Source organism: Saccopteryx leptura, chromosome 8 (assembly GCF_036850995.1).
Source record: "Saccopteryx leptura isolate mSacLep1 chromosome 8, mSacLep1_pri_phased_curated, whole genome shotgun sequence".
NCBI lineage: Eukaryota > Metazoa > Chordata > Mammalia > Chiroptera > Emballonuridae > Saccopteryx > Saccopteryx leptura.
In genome coordinates, this window is record NC_089510.1 from 559,612 (window position 1) to 580,236 (window position 20,625).

The following is a 20,625-nucleotide window of genomic DNA, read 5'->3' on the forward strand; positions in this document are numbered from 1 at the left end:
CTCCTGCATGCGCCTGACTGGGATCCACCCGGCACGCCCACCAGGGGGTGATGCTCTGCGCATCTGGGGCGTCGCTCTGTTGTGACCAGAGCCATTCTAGTGCCTGGGGCAGAGGCCATGGAGCCATCAGCGCTAGGGCCATCTTTGCTCCAATGGAGCCTTGGCTGTGGGAGGGGAAGAGAGAGACAGAGAGGAAGGAGAGAGGGAGGGGCGGAGAAGCAGATGGGCGCTTCTCCTGTGTGCCCTGGTCGGGAATCGAACCTGGGACTCCTGCACGCCAGGCTGACGCTCTACCACTGAGCCAACTGGCCAGGGCCGCCCACCCCCAGTTTTATACTCTCGCCTCCACCCCTGTCTGGACATCCAGGTCTACTGTTTCTCTCTGGCCTGAATGTCTCCCCCACGAGGCCTAGGCCGCTCCCTCCCTTGGGCTCTCCCCCAGGACCTGGCACAGGCTGGGCACACGGGGCACGAAGCCCTCTCCACCACCCAGTGCAGACGCCTGTGTCCATGACACCTCCCTGCTGGCTCTGAGCTCTCTGAGAACAAGCGCCTTGCCCCCCACGCAGGGCCCACCGGCAACCACGGGGAGCCTTGTCTGTGGGGGTGCCTCCCAGGTGGATGTCAGAGTGTGTGCTGAGCACCTGGCAGGGTGTCACACAGGACAGGGGCAGACAGGCGGGGGCCTGGAGCGCATCACACATCTCAGGGAGACGGGTGCCACCCCCACATAGGAGAGTATGTCCCTGCACCGGAGCTGCCCGGCACGGCCCAGGCTGGGGGGCGGGGAAGACCCGGTCCCAGGAGGTGCACGCCGAGGGCCATCAGATGGCTAATCGTCTGGGAAGCTCCATGGAGGCTCCCAGACCCAGGCTGTCAGCTGCTCCCCACTTCTCCCCCTCAGAGGCACCACAGAGCGGGAGGAATGGGGTGGGGGGGCAGGGTCTGCTCGGCCGAGGCCCCGCCCCACCCCTACCCAGCATCCCAGGTGGGGGCCCCACCCCGGGCAGCTCGAATGCCCTGTGGGTCCTCCAGGCACAAACACTGACCTTTGGTTCCCCAAGTAAAGCCAGATGCAAAAGTTACTTTCCTATCTGACCCCAGAGGCTGAGGGTGACTAGAGCCACAGAGTCAGGCTGTGACAGACAGGGGTCTGGAGGGGTGCTCAGAGACAGGGCCACCGGGCGGCACCGTCCCAGGCAGGCCCACATCGTCCATCCGCTTAACCTCCGAACAACCCTGGGAGACGTCTATAAGGCAGAAAGCGGACGACACGAGTTTCAAATTCCCACTTTGGCACTCTGCCTCCCGCTGTGCTGAGACTCAAGGGAAGAAGGGGACAAGGAGCCCCAGGGGAGGCCCCCCGCTGGGTGCAGAGCTGAAAGACCCGTCCAGAATCTCCCCCAAGCCCACCAGCCAGCACCGATCTGCCCAGTCCACAGCGAGATGAGCCCGGAGAAGCCCAGGGACCATCCGCACGGCACAGTTTACGCCCTGCCCCTCCCTGCTGCCTCTGGCCTGGGGTGACCGGCCCGGAGCCGCTCTGTTCAGCAGCAGCCCAGCGCGCCTGCCCCTGGCTTCTTGGCTGCAGTCGCCCAAGCCCCGGGCAGAGGGTCAGGGCTGGCCGGAGCAGCCCTCCCCACTCTCACCTCACGCTTTTCCAGATGTGAGCGGGACCAGCCAGGGGCGACAGGCTCATGTGCAGGGGAATCTGGAGACGCAAGTGGAAAACTATGCTGTCTGATCGCACCCTCCAATTTGTCCCTGCGGCTGCCGCCAGCCAGCCCTGGGGCCCCAGACCTGCTGACTCAGGTCTCCCCTGGCAGCCGGAGGGGCGCGGGCCAGCCCTGCTCGTCTGACTCGGGGAGCGGTCTCGGCCCCGGGGCCCCTAACAAAGTGAGGAAGAGGTCTGGAGAGCCCCCCCACCACCAGGCCCTTCCTCCCCAGCTAACCTGGGAGGTGCCCCTGCACTTACAGGCGCTAAGTGGGGGTTTGGGGCAAGCCCAGCGCCAATTACAGTCCCCCACCCGCCTGGCTGACAGGCAGCGGTCCCTTCGATACCGGCCGGCCCGTCACTGCCGTCTGGCTGCCCGTGCCCACGGCACTGCCAGCGTCTGCAGGAGCCGCGCAAGGCTCTACCCCACAGTCCTGGGGAGTCGCTCTGCAGTGACCCCCGCTCCGGCGATGAGCGAGCTGAGGCAGGAGCGGGGGGTCTGCGGGCTCCGTGAGGCTGTGCCACTCCCGTCCCGGGGGGTGAGCCCCTGACTCAGGGCCCGCTGTGTCTTGTAAACAACCCCCGAGGTTTCCAGAGTGCCAGCCCCCAGAACCATGAGAAGGAAGGAGGTAACGGGAAAGTCCAGTGTGGTCAGAGGCAGACACCTGGGGCACGCGCCCTCGCCGGGACCTGTCCTCTGCCTGTCAGTTCCCCCTCCTCTGCCTGTCAGTCCCCCCCTCCTCTGCCTGTCACAGCCCCCCCTCCTCTGCCTGTCACAGCCCCCCCTCCTCTGCCTGTCACAGCCCCCCCTCCTCTGCCTGTCACAGTCCCCCCCCTCTGCCTGTCAGTCCCCCCTCCTCTGCCTGTCACAGCCCCCCCTCCTCTGCCTGTCACAGCCCCCCCTCCTCTGCCTGTCACAGTCCCCCCTCCTCTGCCTGTCACAGCCCCCCCTCCTCTGCCTGTCAGCCCCCCCCTCCTCTGCCTGTCACAGCCCCCCCCTCCTCTGCCTGTCAGTCCCCCCTCCTCTGCCTGTCACAGCCCCCCCTCCTCTGCCTGTCACAGTCCCCCCTCCTCTGCCTGTCACAGCCCCCCCTCCTCTGCCTGTCAGCCCCCCCTCCTCTGCCTGTCACAGTCCCCCCTCCTCTGCCTGTCAGTCCCCCCATCCTCTGCCTGTCAGTCCCCCCTCCTCTGCCTGTCACAGCCCCCCCTCCTCTGCCTGTCACAGTCCCCCCTCCTCTGCCTGTCACAGTCCCCCCTCCTCTGCCTGTCAGTCCCCCCTCCTCTGCCTGTCACAGCCCCCCGTCCTCTGCCTGTCACAGCCCCCCCGTCCTCTGCCTGTCACAGTCCCCCCTCCTCTGCCTGTCACAGTCCCCCCTCCTCTGCCTGTCACAGTCCCCCCTCCTCTGCCTGTCAGTCCCCCCTCCTCTGCCTGTCACAGCCCCCCGTCCTCTGCCTGTCACAGCCCCCGTCCTCTGCCTGTCACAGCCCCCCCATCCTCTGCCTGTCACAGCCCCCCCCTCCCCACAGCCAGCTGGACCACCCATGGGAACCCCTCCGTCCTCGCTGTCTGCCCGGCTCCCCTGAAGCCTGACCTTGCACAGTGTCTCCCACTTCCACCCACCCCCCACCCAGGGTCCCCGACACTCGCCCCCAGAAACAGAGACAATGGTGGCCGCTGTGACAATGACTTCTTATCACAGTGACAATAGGACGCATGGCTGGTTTCTCCCCTTCGGCTGCCGGGAAGCTCCCCAGTTTCCACAGAACGACCTCAGGAGGCCACATGTGTCTGTTTTGTTTTATTTTTCCCCCTTAGGTCAGGACAGTCTATTCTAAACTGTAACTTTTCACGGCCTTGACGTTCTATTATTTAATTTATTACAGGTATTTCCTATACCCTCTCACGAATATTCTGGGAAGGGGGGGAGGGAGGGAGGGAGGGAGGGAGGGAGGGAGGAAAGAATGCTAGCTTATATGGCTTAACACAGACTATGTAATGAAGGTGAGAAGACAGAGAATTTTCTAATCCCTTACCTTTCCTAGCCTCCCCTTTAAGTAAACCATATGCTCTTAGGTGGCACCAAAATAGATGCCTTCCAAACAGGCAGCTGCCCCTCCCCTGATATCACCCGGCCCACCCAGAGCTGCCTTACAGCTGAGGCCCAGATCCGCCCTGCCGAGGTCACCCCGGGCCTGGCTTCCACTCCTGGGCCTGGGCCTCTTGGCCAGGGCTCTGCTCCACCCTCCTCTCCACTCCAGCTGCGTGGGGGCCTCATCCAGTCACCCTCCCCACCTGTCAACATAGGGGGAGGCGTACAACTGCCGCAGGACCACAGCGAATACCCCCCAGCTCGCCCGGCTGGAGGCGTGCCCGCTCTCTGCCCACCTCACTGATCCCATGAGGACCTGCAGGTGCGGAACTCCGGCGAGTCCCTCATGCTGGTGACAGGCAGCCAGGCACCCGGGTCTGCCGCTGCCCGTCACGTAAACCAGTCTGCTCTGTGCTCGGAGGGGAGGAGTGGGAGCCCATTGCACTGCGGGGTCAGGCTCAGAGAGGGTAACAAAGAGGACTGAAGTCACACAGCTGTGCCCAGGGTCCCTGTTACAGATCACACGCCAGTTCCCAGGCAGACTGTGGAGTTTGCCAACCACCCTGGACTTGTCACTGGAGTCCTCCGGTGGGCACCTGGGGTCCCAACCGAGTGCCCGCACATGCCCGACTGCCCTTCCATCCTCCCTCCTCTGTCCCCACTAGAGACTCTGAGCTTCTCCAGAGTGCCTGGCGTGGCCTTCCCTGCCCTCCGGCCCTGCTCCCCGCCGGCCGGCTGGGGCTGCCCTGGACCTCCCAGAGCTCAGGCAGACTGGCCAGCCTGGTGCCTGCCCGTCTCCACCTGAGAGGCGGTGGCTGGGCAGAGCTGTGTCCCCCGCGCCCCAGTACCTGAGGGTCCTCACGGAGATGCAGTATTTCCACATGAGGCTCCACACGGCACCGCCACCACCCTTCATGCCTGGCGAGGTGGGAAGCGTGTGCCCTCCGCGCTGTCCTCCCCCTGCCGGGGGCTGGCTCTCTCTGCTGGCTGTCGGGTCCCTCACGTCTTCATGGTGGGGGAAGAAAGAAAAGGCCCCCAAGGCGGCGGAGAGGGTGAGGCTCTGGTTCCCACAGGTCCTGGGGGTCCCAGACACCGGCCCAGCCGGCCTCTGTGTGCCAGCCCTGTGCGCTGGTTCCCACAGGTCCTGAGGGTCCCAGACACCAGCCCAGCCGGCCTCTGTGTGCCAGCCCTGTGCGCTGGTTCCCACAGGTCCTGGGGGTCCCAGACACCGGCCCAGCCGGCCTCTGTGTGCCAGCCCTGTGCGCTGGTTCCCACAGGTCCTGAGGGTCCCAGACACCGGCCCAGCGGCCTCTGTGTGCCAGCCCCGTGCGCTGCTCCAGACCCTCCTGGCCGGGCGGCCCTTCCACTCCAGACTCCGTGGCTTCTGCACAACCTTGTGCCCCTCCTGCCAGGAGACGCCAGGGACGGGGTCCAGGGCCACCGTGAGTCACCAGGGGCGGGACGGGCGAGGGGCGTCCACAGTGGGAAAGGCACACCGCTCGGCTGAGGAGCCCAGGGGCCTGTCCTGTGTCCAGAGTGTGGCCTGGGAGGGAGGGGGAGGCTGAGCCGAGAGGGAGGAAGGGGGGGGAGCCGAGGGCGGGTCCACATCCTCCCCCATGTCCCCAGAGGCCTAAACCCAACACCCGCCTGCCTGCCACAGCCCGGCCCACCAGAAGCCCTAGCCAGGACAGAAAGGGGCGGTCCTCCTGCTTGGCTCCTGGCGGAAGCTTTGGGTGTAGACAGAAAAGTAAAGACGAAATCAGGGCTGCTTCCTGGGAGAGTGGCAGCCCCAGGGTCTCCCTCTCATCCTGGTCCAGCCACCCCCTGCAGGGGAGGCCCGGGGGAGGCTGACCTCTGAGGACTCACCACCTCAGGCTCCCAGAGCCCCCAACGTCCCCCCCCCCCCACTGGGGTCAAGACCAACTTATCGAATTCTCCAACAGCCTCCTGACGGATTTCATTATCAGCCCATTTTACTCGTGCGCAAACAGAGGCACAGACTGGGGGGGGGGGGTAACCAGCCTGGGGACGCACAGGGACCCCTGGGCAGCCGGGCTGCATGCCACTGTGCGCAGGACGGGGCAGAGGTGGGCGCAGGGCTGGGGCCCCTCCGTGCAGCCCGGCGGCCTGGGTCTGAGCTGGGTTTGGGCGTTTCCAGATGGGGACCCAGATGGAGTCCCCAGCCTCACCCTCCCACCAGCTGTTCCCAGGCTCAGCCCAGGGCAGGCAGCTGGGGCTTCCCAGCCGAGCCCCCAGGGACAGTGACTCACGGCTCATGACCGGGGCTCCCCCTCCCCCAGCCCCCAGGAAGTCCCCCCCCGAGGCAGGTGGGCCCAGCACCGTGCCCCGCAGGCCCTGGAGGCAGCACATACAGCCGCCTGTGACACTGTGTCCCCGGCTCACTCATGAGGAAACCGGGCTCAGGGGCGTCACCTGCCCGCGAAGGGTCCCCAGGTCCCGCCACAGTCAGTGCTGGGCGGGAATTCCCACGGCAGGAGCTGCAGCTGCCTGCCCCTCTGTCCCCCAAGCCCAGAAAGGCCTCTCCGTCACATGTTACAAGTTCTGTCACGTTACAAGAAAGCAAGATGGGGTTCTACAAAGGCCGCGGGGACCCCAGAATCCCACTCTCTCTCTTCCTCATCCAAGGCCGCCCCAGGGGGTCTGCACCGGGCACAGGCTCTCCTCCACAACCCCCGGGCACGTGGCCGCTCAGCCTCGGCTTGAATGCCCCCCGTGACAGGAGCCTTACGACCTGTCCAGGGGCCCGTTCCATCGCGGGTCTGTATTGACCTAAGGAGACTGTCCCTTGGGCAGGGCCTCCCTGGCACTTTCTTACTGGCCTCACTTCCTTGTGCCACACAGAATGAGATCTGCATCCAGGTTGATCTACTGTCCACCGACTAGTAGAAGTTTCCGCCACATCTTTTGTGGGTAGAGGCAGTCTCTGCTTACACACTACTTGTTCACTCCAGTGTTCATGGATCCACCCACCTGCCTGCCTCTCCAACCAGCCATCCATGGACTAGTTCATTCATTCACATAGACACACGATTCCCTCTTTCCTCCTCTTCCTTCTCCTCCCTCTCTCCCTTCCATCATCCATCTATTCATCCATCCATCCATCATTCATCCATCCATCCATCCATCCATCCATCCATCATTCATCCATCATCCATCCACCCATCCATCATCCACCCATCCACCTATCCACCCACCCATCCATCCATCCATCCACCCATCCATCCATCATCCATCCATCCATCCATCCGTCCGTCCATCATTCATCCATCCATCCATCCATCATCCATCCACCTATCCATCTATCCATTCATCATCTACCCATCCATCACCCATCCATCACCCATCCATCATCTATCCATCCATCATCCATCCATCCGTCCGTCCGTCCGTCACCCATCCCCTCACCCGCGCTGGCCTGAGCCGGCCCGTTGTCCACACGGGGTCGACCTGAGGCCTCTTCCTGAACCCTTCTCCCAGCAACCCTGTCAGCCCTTTGCTGCTCACCGGAACCCTGGTTTCTGTCCAGAGCCTGTCAATTCCCCGGCAAATGTGAGGCTTCTCTCCACCACACCTGCTCTGTGCCAAACCCCAGTCACGGCTGGGACCTGGGGGAGTGAGGAGAGGGGCACTTCGGGCCCTGGAGGTGATCTCAGGGACAGGCGTCATTTTTAGGTCCTGAGGCCCAAGATGCTCACGGGGGTCCCTTCCAAGTTCCTCTCCTGGAAGATGCCCGTCACCAGAACCTCTCTAGGGCTCAGGTCCCACGTTGCCTGCCCTCTTGGCTGCGCCCAACTGCGTCCGTCTCCTTGCTAGACATCCTGCATCAGGGCTTTCCTCTTCCCACTCTACAGATGGGGAAACTGAGGCACAGGACCGGGCGAGGTTGGCCCCAGCTGCCACAGGGTGTCGCATACTTCTCAGAAGGCTGCTGTCTTGCATCGGATGGGTGGGGGGCTGTCTGAGAGCCAGCGAGCCCACCCAGCAGGACCCACCCCCTGGGCCATCTCTCGTGCTTAGCACAGGAGGCTCTGAAGGTCTTGGCAACCGTCCCCCGTCCCCCCCCCCCCCCCCAGCCATCACTCTGGTTCAGCCGCAAACCTGAGAGCTCAACCCGCTCGGCCCCAGGGAGGCAGCAAAGGTGTCACCCCGCAGGGGGCTGTCTGGGGCACCCCACCGTTTTCACAACTGCTCTCTCAGCCTCTTACTAGTGCTGAGGGCTTGTCATCCCTATTTATGGGCGGGCAGACTGAGGCTCTCAGTACTCTGAGGACGCCTGAATGTCCCTGTCACATCCATCTATCTCTCTTCAGCACCGACAGTGGCTTACCCTGACAACGGGCAGTCCTGACGCATTTCTGAGTCCCTGGTCCCTATACAAGTCACCTTTAGTGGACCCCTACCTTCCTGGTGTGGCGAGGGGTGATATCAGGCCTGCACAATGGCAGGACCCTGGACGCAAGCCTTGACCTCTCAGGGTCCTCTCCTGTGGGACATCAGCCCCTGACATGTGCTGTCATTTCAGAAGCGCCCGGCACTGCGGGCACATGTCAGTTAGGTGCCCGTGACGGGCTGACCCCCTGCTCTCGGGGGCTCAACGGCAGGAGGGTCCTCGGGAGGTGGTGAGTCTGCACGGAAACATTCACACCCTCAGCTGTTCCCTCTCCCTGGCCACAGCCAGGGCCAAGCTCCACAGAGAGCTGGCCAGCCCTCCGCCCTCAGCCCGTGACTCACACGGCCCGCTGGGGATGAAGTCACCGCGGCTCGGGCGGAGAAAAGAACACATTTGTTCCCTGGGAGACGCCGGCACTGCGGGGAGCGCGGCCAGCTCAGGCTTGTGGTCACCTGAGGGAGACAGCGGCTCCAGGATGGGCGGTCCTGGGCGAGGCTCCATCAGGAGGACACGGCCTGGGGGTGCGGCCCTCCCCTGGGGGCCCAGTGCTGGTCTGTGAGCCTCCAGGCACAGCCGGGTCTGTCCTCTCCGCCTGCCTGTGAAGAGCCCTGTGTCCTAGGGTCTGACACCTCCCCAGCCTGCCGTGTGCCTGCCTGCCTGCCTCCACCCCACGGCGCACTGCACCCCATTCCCACGCTGTGAGGTGCGGGGGGGAGGGGGTTTGGGGGCTCGCCTCAGCCCCGACCCGCTCACTGGGCCTCTGTGTGTCCTCTTCAGGAGGAGGACACACCGCCCACTGTCCACTGCAGGGTCATCCCAACACCCACCACCCTCCCTCCCCACGGCAGACCTGCACCTACAAAAAAGAAAGACCAGCCCTGGCCGGGCGTGGGAGGCGCTCTGCCCACGCCCTCTGCACTGAGCTCTGGAGGCCGGCAAGCCGCCCTGGGGGGCCACGCCCCTAGGTCCCCTGGGCCCCGAGGCCTGCCCACCTGGGTCAGTCTCCCTGCGTGCTCAGCAGAGTGAGTCTCCACTCCGCTCGGGCCCGTGGGCAGCACAGCGAGGACCCTGTGCCCTCTGGCTCCTGTTGGGGGCAGCTTGCTCGCAGGAAGTCAGGCAGGAGAGCAGGTGGCTGAGGAGAGGGTGGCCCGCCAGGCACTCACACCGCAGTCTTCCTGGTCTTGTGTCCCCTTCGGCCACAGTGCCTGGTGGGCAGCCCTTTGCACACTGGCTCTCTCTCCTGGGTTTACGTAGCTGTCCCCTCTGCCACCCCCAGGGCTGGGCTGGCAGGGCTGCCTCACTGAGGCCAGCCCGGGAGCTGCTCCTTAACCTACACCCAGCCACCCACTCCGTACGGTGCCGCCCTGGTGGCCGGCGCTGCACACAGACCCTCCCGGGAGCTGCTCCTTAACCTACACCCAGCCACCCACGTCTGCACGGTGCTGCCCCGGGGGCCAGCGCTGCACACGGACCCTCCCGGGAGCTGCTCCTTAACCTACACCCAGCCACCCACGTCTGCACGGTGCTGCCCCGGGGGCCAGCGCTGCACATGGACCCTCCCGGGAGCTGCTCCTTAACCTACACCCAGCCACCCACGTCTGCACGGTGCTGCCCCGGGGGCCAGCGCTGCACGCAGACCCTCCCGGGAGCTGCTCCTTAACCCACACCCAGCCACCCACGTCCGCACGGTGCCGCCCCGGGGGCCAGCGCTGCACACAGACCCTCCCGGGAGCTGCTCCTTAACCCACACCCAGCCACCCACGTCCGCACGGTGCCGCCCCGGGGGCCAGCGCTGCACACAGACCCTCCCGGGAGCTGCTCCTTAACCCACACCCAGCCACCCACGTCCGCACGGTGCCGCCCCGGGGGCCAGCGCTGCACACAGACCCTCCCGGGAGCTGCTCCTTAACCCACACCCAGCCACCCACGTCCGCACGGTGCCGCCCCGGGGGCCAGCGCTGCACGCGGACCCTCCCGGGAGCTGCCACGTCCTGGGCCGGCCCCTCCCACTCCTCTCTGCGTGCCACACAGATACCATCACGGATAAAAAGCAATTATTCTTGCTCGTCCGTTCACCACATACCGAGGGCCTCCCGCGGAGCCACATGTGGCAGGACGACTCGCCGATGACCACAGTGGACGCTAGGAGAGCTGAAATTCAGTGGCGGAAAAACCAGCAGCCAGCGAGCGAACAAGTCAAGAGAACTGTGGGTGGAAATCGGCCCCACGAAGAAGACACAGCAGGGAACGGCTTGCAGGGACGTGCTCCCCGCCCCACCCTGTCCCCCCCCCACGCTCCCCGGGCCCCAAGCTGAGCCGAGCCATCTTGTCCCAGGCCGAGGAGGCCACTAACCCTTGTCTCAGGCCACGAGGAGGAGGCTCAGGGCGCACCGGGGCCAGCGTTCCACCCCGCTGCCCGCAGAGAGCCGCAGCGTGTGAGCGGAGGGCGGAAGCAGCGATGCGGGCAGTGGACACTCGCCTGTCGGGTCGCAGCCCTGGAGGGGGGGACATGCTACTGCGTTCTATTTTTTTTTTTTGCATTTTTCCGAAGCTGGAAACGGGGAGGCAGTCAGACAGACTCCCACATGCGCCCGACCGGGATCCACCCAGCACGCCCACCAGGGGGCGATGCTCTGCCCACCAGGGGCGTCGCTCTGTTGCATTCAGAGCCATTCTAGAGCCTGAGGCGGAGGCCACGGAGCCATCCTCAGCACCCGGGCCAATTTGCTCCAGTGGAGCCTTGGCTGCAGGAGGGGAAGAGAGAGACAGAGAGGAAGGAGAGGGGGAGGGGAGGAGAAGCAGAAGGGCGCTTCTCCTATGTGCCCTGGCTGGGAATCGAACCCGGGACTCCTGCACGCCAGGCCGACGCTCTACCGCTGAGCCAACCGGCCAGGGCCTGCGTTCTATTTTTTAATTGAATTTATGGGGGTGACCTTGGTTATTAGAAGGATCTAGGTTTCAGGGGCACGATTCTATAACACATTTTCTGTACATTGCACTGTGTTCACCAGCCCACATCAAGTCTCCTTCACCATTTACCCCCCTTACTCTCTGCTGCCTCCCCACCCCACCCTCTGGTCATCACCACACTGTGGTCTGTGAGTTTGGGGGGGTTGTTTATTTTGTTTCATCCCTTCACCTTTTCCAGGCAGCTCCCCACCCACCGCGCTCCCCTCAGACGGTAATACAGACACATTCTCAAAGCACAGCGAGTGGGATTCGCTGGTGGGTGAGTGAGCAGGCCAGAGGAAGAGGGGGCAGAAGATGCTCACTTGGGTCTGTGGCCAGAGCCCCCACGAGAACGGAGGTTCCGTCAACGGTGATAGGGACCCAGGGACAGCTAATGGGGAGCAAGCCTGCGTGTGGGGTGAGCAGGTGGAACAGGGCGGTGGAGACCAGGCGAGGTCTACAGGGCAGCTGTCACTCTACAGCCATGAGAGCTCTGCTTTTTCGGAACTCAGAGAGCCAGAGTTTTGCCCTTGATATTCTGCAATAAATTCAAATTTAAATGTCACATAGGCTAATCCCCTGCGGCCTGAAAAGCATGTCCGTCGGTGTCAGGCCACCAGCCACTCCTCACACTCTGTTTCTTCTCGTCCTACGAGATGCGCTGCATTGCCACTTCCTCCAGGAAGCTGCCCAGGATTGGCCCAGCTGCAGAGATGCATGTGGCTCCATTGGCCCCTGCAGGACTGGGGAGAACACAGACCTCAGAGTGGAGATGGGGTTTGCGCGTCAGTTTCTCCTGCAAGCGGACAACCTGGCCCCCAGGAGGAGGTAACAAATGAAACTGCATAAATAAACCTGTCTCTCCATGGGTCCCTCTGAAACTGAGGCCCAGAGAAGAGAGGCGACCTGCCCAGGGTGGGGTCTGAGCTCAGGGCCTGCTCCCTGTTCAGCCTGTCCCTCACCTGCTCCTGAGACCACCCAGCGGAGAACATGGAAACAATGAAGCAGTTGTATCAAGTTTGCACTGGACGAAAAATAGGGTCCAGGAAGCTCCTGAGTGTCCAGGGAGCCTGTTCCCCAGATGTCGCTCCACAAGCCTGCTATGGGGGCTGTCCACTCGGCCCAGGGAGAGCCGCAGCCAGGAGAGGACAGTGAGTGTCCAGGGAGCCTGTTCCCCAGATGTCTCTCCACGAGCCTGCTATGGGGGCTGTCCACTCGGCCCAGGGAGAGCCGCAGCCGGGAGAGGACAGTGAGTGTCCAGGGAGCCTGTTCCCCAGATGTCGCTCCACGAGCCTGCTATGGGGGCTGTCCACTGGACCCAGGGAGAGCCACAGCCGGGAGAGGACAGTGAGTGTCCAGGGAGCCTGTTTCCCAGATGTCGCTCCACGAGCCTGCTATGGGGGCTGTCCACTGGGCCCAGGGAGAGCCGCAGCCAGGAGAGGACAGTGCGGCAGGTGGCCCGCCTGTGGGACAGAGGGAGCCCCAGAGGGCAGGGTTTGACATCAGCAGTCAGTCAATCAGTCTGCCACAGAGGGAAACCAGACCACAGAAGCTGTGGAGACCCAGCCCCCTGCCCCAAGGCTGGGGGTGGAGACACGGAGTCTCGGAGGTGTGGTGTGACTGACCTCAGGCCACACAGCAGGGAGCAGCAGATCTAGGACTGTGAGTGGGGTCCCGATTTTAAGACCTGTATCCCTTCTGTGATGCTGAGTGTCAAGGGCCCTGGAAATTTTACAAGCCACTCGTCACACCCCCAACCCTCATCCACAGAATGGGGAGAGAAAAAGAGCCCGCCCCAGGGGCTCGGTGAAGCCCAAACTCAGAGAAGGGGCCAGTGCCCGTGATGCCACCTGCAGGGTTATGGGCATAAAGCACCACTCTTCTTGGTCTCTAGTTTCTCAGTTTTTCTGGGGTTGGCAAAATTTATAACTTCCAGGAACCAACGTTTCACTACCATCCAATAATAACAGTATCTAATGGTTCCTGAGTGTTTTCTGCAGCTAAAGCCCTCCTGTGATTGACCCGTCAAATCCTTAGGGCCCCTCCCACCAGGCAGGTGCTGGTGTTGTCTCACCTGGAGGTGAGGAGCTGAGGCATAGGGAGTTTTATAGACATGCCCGGAGCTATACAGACAGAAAACGCTAGAGCAAGGGTTTGAACCCAAGCAATTCTGCTCCACAACACACACTGTAACCACTAGGCACACAACTTTCCTCGTCTGGCATGGAAGTCCTTCTCAATGTCTAACCTAAATCCCTTTTGCTGCAGGTTGTGCCTATTGCCTAGCTCCTTCGCAGGCAAAGAAAAAAAAATCTGTTTTGGACCCCTCCTCCTTAGCTGAAAGGCCTAAATTCTTGGGACCCTTGCTCCCAGCTACCTGGGTTCTGGAATGCAGGTCAAGGTACCCCAAACAGTAACTTCCCCTTGACATGGGCATGCACACACCCACACACGCCCCTTCAAAGAGGGCTGGTGAGGATACACCACGGTGGGCCAGGATGTCACCTCCTCACCGGCCTCCCTGCTTCCTCTCCCTTCCACTCCTGTCTCAGGGCTGTTTCCCAACACCCAGACCCGTCCGGGCCAGCCCCCCTGCCTGAACCTTCTCCACGGTGCATTCTGTGCACATACAGGTCCCAAGTTCATCCTCACCACCGTCCCCCCTGTATGGCGCACACTCTCCTCTGTGGTCATGCTAATATTTAACTTAATCCTATTTAATATTTTCTATTAAAATCAACTTCAGAAATTGGACCCGAGCCTGACCAGGCGGTGGCGCAGTGGATAGAGCATCAGACTGGGATGTGGAGGACCCAAGTTCGAGACCCCGAGGTCGCCGGCTTGAGCGCGGGCTCATCTGGTTTGAGCAAAAGTTCACCAGCTTGGACCCAAGGTCGCTGGCTCGAGCAAGGGGTCACTTGGTCTGCTGAAGGCCCGCGGTCAAGACACATATGAGAAAGCAATCAATGAACAACTAAGGTGTTGCAACGAAAAACTAATGATTGATGCTTCTCATCTCTCTCCGTTCCTGTCTGTCTGTCCCTGTCCTGTCTGTCTGACTCTCTGTCTCTGTAGAAGAAAAAAAAAAAAAAAAAGAAATTGGACCCGGTTCCAAACAAGCTTCCCGTTCTGACTCCCGGTTCACAGGAGCTACAGGAGAAGAGGAACGGGGTAAATGATGCCACTGGGACCGACGGGGAGCCCAACACCGGATGCGGGAGGTGCTGAAGGGTAACGGCCCCGTTTCTCCAGCATGTGAACGGAAGAGGCACTTCTGGATAAAAGGAGACTGGAGACGCACACAGTGAGTGGGTCCCATTAGTGCCCTGGTTTGAACAAACTGACTGGAAAGAGCGCTCTTGGAGATCGTCTGGGTGAACCGAACTTGAAACATTGTGGCGTGGCCGGAGGAAAGAGGAAAAGCCAGGCAAAGCAACTCCCTGAGGTGCAGGCAGGCGGTGACGCACGGAGCCACCCTGAGGACCCAGTCTCTCTGCTCCCAGCGAGGCTTCCAACTTACGACAAGAAAAGATGGAAAAGCAATGCACAGAATACCAAATTAATTGGCTTTCACCCCTGAATGAGTTTGTTTTAAAAGGAAACTTTATCTCACCCTCCCAAATGGAAAACTAGTTATCACTTGCTGTAAGTAGAAGGTTACCATGAAAACAAGACAATGTTACTCAATTTCAGGCAGATACTGTTTCCTGCCAAAGGTGCTGGGCTTCAAACCTGCCTTATCTTTGTTCCGAAGAAGGTCTGGGAGAAAAGTTGACTTCCTGTCCTGGGGGGCCCACCTGTGTGGCAACAGGGCAGGTGAGGTTCTGAAGCACCGCTGGGGGGCCGGGGGGGTGGGACTAAGCCTGGGGCAGATAGATCAGCAGGGGCTCAGTGGGGACTCTGTGCCCCAAGGTGGGGCTGTGTACATCACACACAGCCCAGAAGCTGTAGAGCTGGGGTGCAGAGGAAAAAACTGAGGCCCAGAGTGGGGCAGGCACTGGCCGAGGTCACATGGCAGGTCTGTAGGGGAAACTTGGAAGGACAGACTCATGGTTTTCTGAACATTGAAACTTCCCCTAAAAAAAAAAAAAAGCAGCTTCCCCTTGTCTTGTCCACAGATGTTTACTGAACACCTACTGTGTGCAGGCACGGGGACAGGAGAACAGGGCCATCCTAGTGACCTCACCCCACCTTAACTGCCTCTTTAAACTGTGTCTCCAGCCACAATCCCATTCTGGGGTTCTGGGGACACACTCACCCGCTACACAAGAAGGGGAAGCTCTTCCCACTGCCCAGTTGCCGGGGCATCAGAGCTCCTCAGGCTGGCATGTCCCTCCCCAGCCAGCTGACTCACCCACCCTCTGCCAGAGGTGGCTCCGTGGCGGCCACTCAGTGTGGATTAATGATAGGCAAAGTCTGACCAGCACTGAAGGTAAGAAGTGCTCGGGGGACAGCCCAGGAAGGTCTGGTCCCAGAAAGACTATTCCCCTGAATAAAACCCCCACGACCTTAACACCCATGCCCTCCCCGCCTCTGGCCACCACTGGGGTCTTCCAAAGAGACAGGGGCGCACACAGAGAGGAGGCTGTACGTGGAAGGCGGAGGCCCTGGGCTGCCCGTGCCCACCATGCCTGTCAACACTCTCTAGGTGTGGAACACAGTGACATAGCCCCCCCCCCCCCCAGGACATTACTCCTTTCTCTACTTAGGCTGGGCTCCGCTCTGGCTGCTCGATTCTTAAACTTTCACTAATAACTCGACTGAAAACAATTCTCAAGATCCCTAACAATCTGGCCAAACTGTGCCTCTGTCCTGTGCCACACTCGGGTCTGCAGAAGCCCAGACAAGGAGGACGTGCTCGCAGGGGGCAAAGCACTCCGCAGTGTGCCCACCACACGGCCCCCTTCCTCGCAGCCCGCTGGGGCTGCCGCGGGGAACAGCCTCTCTCCGGCAGAGCGCACGCCGCTGGGGCGGAAGCGGAGGCCTGGGGGTTGGGGAGAAGCCAACCCTCCCTCTGACCTCCCAGCACGGTCAAGCGGCAGGACACAACCCGAGCTCGACCCATCAGGCTCTGCCCTGAGATTCTGGGAACGTGGCCCTGGGTTCTGTGGGTGCATGGACACGTCAGCGTTCCACACAGCTGGAGCTGAGCCTGCAGCACAGGGCTCCGCTCGGGCCCAGCCACGGCCCAGCACTTGCTGACTCCCAGTCCTCCCGGGAGTGGTGCGTGAGCGTCTCTGCCCCGGGCCAGCGGCGACCCCTGCCACGCACCACCAGACGGCTTCCCATGTTTCTCTGCCAGGAGCTCTGCCTCCCTATGCCGGTGGGAGACCCTCCCGCCATCGAGACCCAGCTCACCTCCACAAGAACCTTTTCCTATTCCCAGCGGAAACGGCCTTTCCCTCCCACGACAGCGACACTTTCTTTGAACTTATTTCATTAATGAAAAGAAAACCAGCATTTAGCGAGGGACAACTGTGTCCAGGTGCCCTTGTGCCTGTTAGGCGCTTTTCCTAAGTCCAGTTCTGCTCCAAACACACAGGTCAAGAGCGGAGATGTGACCCAGTGGTCACTGTGGCAGACTGCTTCCCCGGGGGGCTGTCATGCTTCCCCTGCCCCTCAGGCCCAACCAGCCCTTCCCACTCCTGATAGAAACTGGGGCCTAAGTTGCCGCCCTTGGGCCTGGGCAGCAGCTGGTGACACCCCAGTGAACAGAATGCCATGGATGACACTGTGTGACCCCTGAGGCCGGGACACAAGAGGTGACCTGACTTCTACTCTCTCCATGCTTGCTCTGGACACCCAGCCACCACGTCACCAGGAAGCACAGGGCCCGTGAGGGTGTGTGTACGGGCTCAGAGCCAGCCAGGAGCGACTGCAGGCTCATGGGAAACACAAACACTGTCCCCGTGATAAACCGTGAGGTCTCGGGGTGATCTGTGACTCGGCCACAGCAAGTGAACCTCACACAGAGCCATGAAGTGTGGAACACTATGGACAACAAGCAGGGTGGGCAACTCGGCTCAGTGGAGTCCATCACTGGACGGGAGTGACCACATCTCATCTCTGTGACCTGAGGCAGCGCGCTCACCCTCTCTGGGCCTGTTTCCGTGTCTGAAACACAAGAAATAACAGCACCTCTTTCATTCAAGTGCTGTGAGGACCAACGGAGACACCACCTGTAGAGCGTTCAGCTCACATGGACCCTCTGCGAAAGTGAGTAACAAACAGTAGTAATCATTACCAAAGGGGTCAGCCTGCCTGGGTCCCAGCCAGCCTGACTTCAGAGCCTGTACTGTCCCCTGCACGGCCACAGGTCTCTGGGGTGCCCACTCTGAGCCAGACTGGACATCCCAGCTGATGGCTCGGGCCCAGGGCGTTGGTGAGGACGGAGGGCACCTGGTAGCTCCTCACCAGCCCCGGAACCCCTGCCCGTCTACCCTCCTGAGCTGTGTGCCCAGAGCTGCCGGTCCGTTCCCTTACCGTGGCTGTGGTTTGCGGGGCTCTTCCCAAACTGAGTGTTTTCACACTGCCTTTCGGGTACCCTGCCCTTGGTTATTCTCAACAGAAGCGGTCTGTGGAAGCTGCCCGTCAGGAAGTAAGCGGACAGCGTGTATGACCTGAGACAGGGGCGCACAGAGGATGCTCAGAGCTGAGGACCCCAGTCAGCTTGTGGGGTGAGAGCGCACACAGTCACAATCCCCCTTGAAAACCCCTCCTGTGGAGAGCCGGGAACTACACAGACCCAGGGGACAGCAGGTGCTGGTCCCACCTTCACCTCTGGACCCAGCACTGAGCAGAGCTGTGGGCAGAGTCTCACACCACTGGGCTCTCCTCTCTCCTCTTCCTCTCTCTCTCCTTCGCGCATGACACACGTCACCTGCCTTTTAACACCAGTGTCAGCAGGCACGGGACACGCAGGGACTCGCCCCCTGCTGGTGAGGACACATACTGCTCCAACTACTTTGGAAAGCCATTTAGCAAAGCCAGGTCACCGCCCAGCCGGGAAGCTCAGCGGTTACAGCGCCGTCTGGATTCGCCACGGTTGCGGGATCCATCCCCCATCAGGGCACCTCCAGACAGCCACCCACAAATGCACAACGAAATAGAACAACAAATCGATGTTTCTCTCTCTCTGTCCTTCACTCCCCCACTCTCTAAGATCAATAAACCAATAAATAAATAATAAAAATAAAAAGGAAAGTCCAGTCCCGTTGAAGTGTTTGCAAACCGCCCTGGTACAAACCCTGCGGAAGCCCCGCCCACGGGCCGGAGACACGTGCCGGACGCTCACTGCGGCCCTGCCTGTAAGACCAGCCCCGCGGACGCTGGGCCGCCCCGCGGACACTGGGCAGCAGGACAGATCTACACGTCAGGCTCCGTCGACCTCCTTGATCTGCGGTTCCCCTTCCCATGGTTTCAGTGGTCCAAAGTCATGACACAGAAAATTCCAGAAATGACACGGTCCGTAAGTCTTCAGCTGAGCGCGGTTCCGGCAGCGCGGTGGCTGCTCACGCCGCCCGCTCGGTCCCTCTCGGTCCGGCCCAGCAGAGCCACGCTGCCCCGGCCTCACTCGCTCAGGGCTTCGAGGTGAGCACGCTGACGGCCGGGGTCTCCCCGCTGGTGTTCCCCGCCCTGCCTCTGCGTGACAAGGTCCCAACGCCACTCACATGATGTGTTGTAGCTGTTCTGCCTTAACCATGAGTGATTCCTGTCGATCCCTCCCAGCGCCTCGTTTATAAGTTAGACTCTGTCGCAGGCATGTGTGCACAGGAACATACAGTGTGTGTGGGATTCAGCGCTAGCCCAGGTTTTAGGCGCCCACAAAACCCCTCCCAGGGAAGGCGGGACCGCTGTCTTTAAATTGGGGCATACTGTGCAACGGAATACTACACACCAGTGAAAATAGACACGTGAGAACTGCTCCCAGCAAGGTGAATTCACCTCACTGATAAACTGTTACCTGAGAAAAAGCAAGTTAGTTGCATCTCAAAGAGGCATCACACATGTTGTATCAGAATCACTCACCACCGCCAAGCATGCATACGACAAACAAAACGGGGCCCATACCTGCAATGGGGTATTACTCAGCCTTAAAAAGGAAGGAAATTCTAAAAATAAAATAAATAAAATAAAAAGGAAAAAAAAATTCTGACACAGGCAACAACATGGGCGAACCTTGAGGACATTGTGTTCAGTGAAAGAAGCCGGTCACAAAAGGAAAATTACTCCTATGAGGTCCCGAGAAGAGTCAAATCCACAGCGACAGAAACCAGCATGGTGGGGCCAGGGTGGGGGGTGTGTAGGAAGAGGTGGGGAGAGTGGAAGTTATTGTCTGATAGGGACAGAGTGTCCGTTTGGGAAGACAGAAGAGTTCTGGAGACCGGTGGTGGTGATGGGTGCACAACAATATAAATGCACTTAATGCTCCTAAACTGACCACTTAGAAATGGTTAAAATGGACAATTTTATGTTATGTCTTTTACCACAACTAAAAATGTAACAAAAGCAAGTTACAGATTATATGTCCTGTATCTACTGTTCAAGAAAACATAAAAAAATCATGTGTTAGCAAAATTATAAAAACGTGTGCAGGGAGCACACGTGCTAAATGGGGGGCCCCCCCCGCCAGGTTCGTCTCTGGGGCAGGGGAGGGGGAATGGAGTTTGTGGGAGGTTCCCAGGGGGCCACCGGCCACATGGGTCACAGGGTATTTCTGAAGCTGGGTGATGAGTCCGCCTCGCTCTTCGTGTCCTTCGCACCTGAACTATTTCATGAAGGAGGATACCCTGAGTCTGTGGTGCTCTGGGACTTTGGGAGAGAGGGCTCGGTGCTGCAGGGTCTGGGGGTCACACCCACCAGGAGATGGGGTGCCCTGGGAGCCGTCTCCTAACTGGAGGAACGGCTGCACTACCACCGCCACTGCCCCTGGCAGAGCACAGGAATTATTTTACATTAATTTAAGATCGCTAATGAAGAATAATTAACAGCTTGGCGGGAGCCTGGCACACCCTGTGTTTAGAAGTGGCGGTTAATTATGCATTGTCTGAAGAACACCCTTTTCCAAGGGAAGTTTCAGGTCTCTGCGTTTCAACAGCGTAACACAGACCGCATCAGGGAGAAAGCCAAGAAGCCCCATCCGCAAAGCCTTCCCCAGGTCCGCTCCGTTTGCACGGGACAGCCGGTTCCTAAGCCTCCACTCAGAGGGGCACGTTTTCTGGGCAGTGAGCCTGTCATTCCCCATGGGAGCCCCGGGAGGAGGGCTAGGTCCCCCCCCCCCCACTGCACAGGGAGCTGTGGGACTCTGGGAGGGACAGTGACATTCTGAGCTCCCTGCAGGGAGAAGGTCTGACCAGAGAGCCAGCGTCCTCACCCTCCTGAGTGACATACCACAAGACCTGCAGACACTGATGGGTGGGAAGAGGGCTGACCCTGGGCTCGGGAGCCTCATTTGGGGGTAG

At 60.8% G+C, this 20,625-nt stretch overlaps 1 protein-coding gene across 7 annotated transcripts in view; it reads right to left on the reverse strand.

The window, feature by feature from the left end:
• The window catches only part of IQSEC1 (IQ motif and Sec7 domain ArfGEF 1), a 274,380-nt gene that overhangs the window by 110,462 nt on the left and 143,293 nt on the right, over positions 1-20,625 (reverse strand). The window contains exon 1 of one of the 7 annotated variants that reach the window (XM_066347176.1): positions 4,653-5,291. The exons of the other annotated variants lie outside the window; for them this stretch is intronic. Within the exon in view, the coding sequence (XP_066203273.1) occupies positions 4,653-4,720 (68 nt within the window). The 5' untranslated portion in view covers positions 4,721-5,291. Of the gene's footprint in view, positions 1-4,652; positions 5,292-20,625 lie in introns of those variants that run through there. 7 annotated transcript variants of the gene reach the window in all.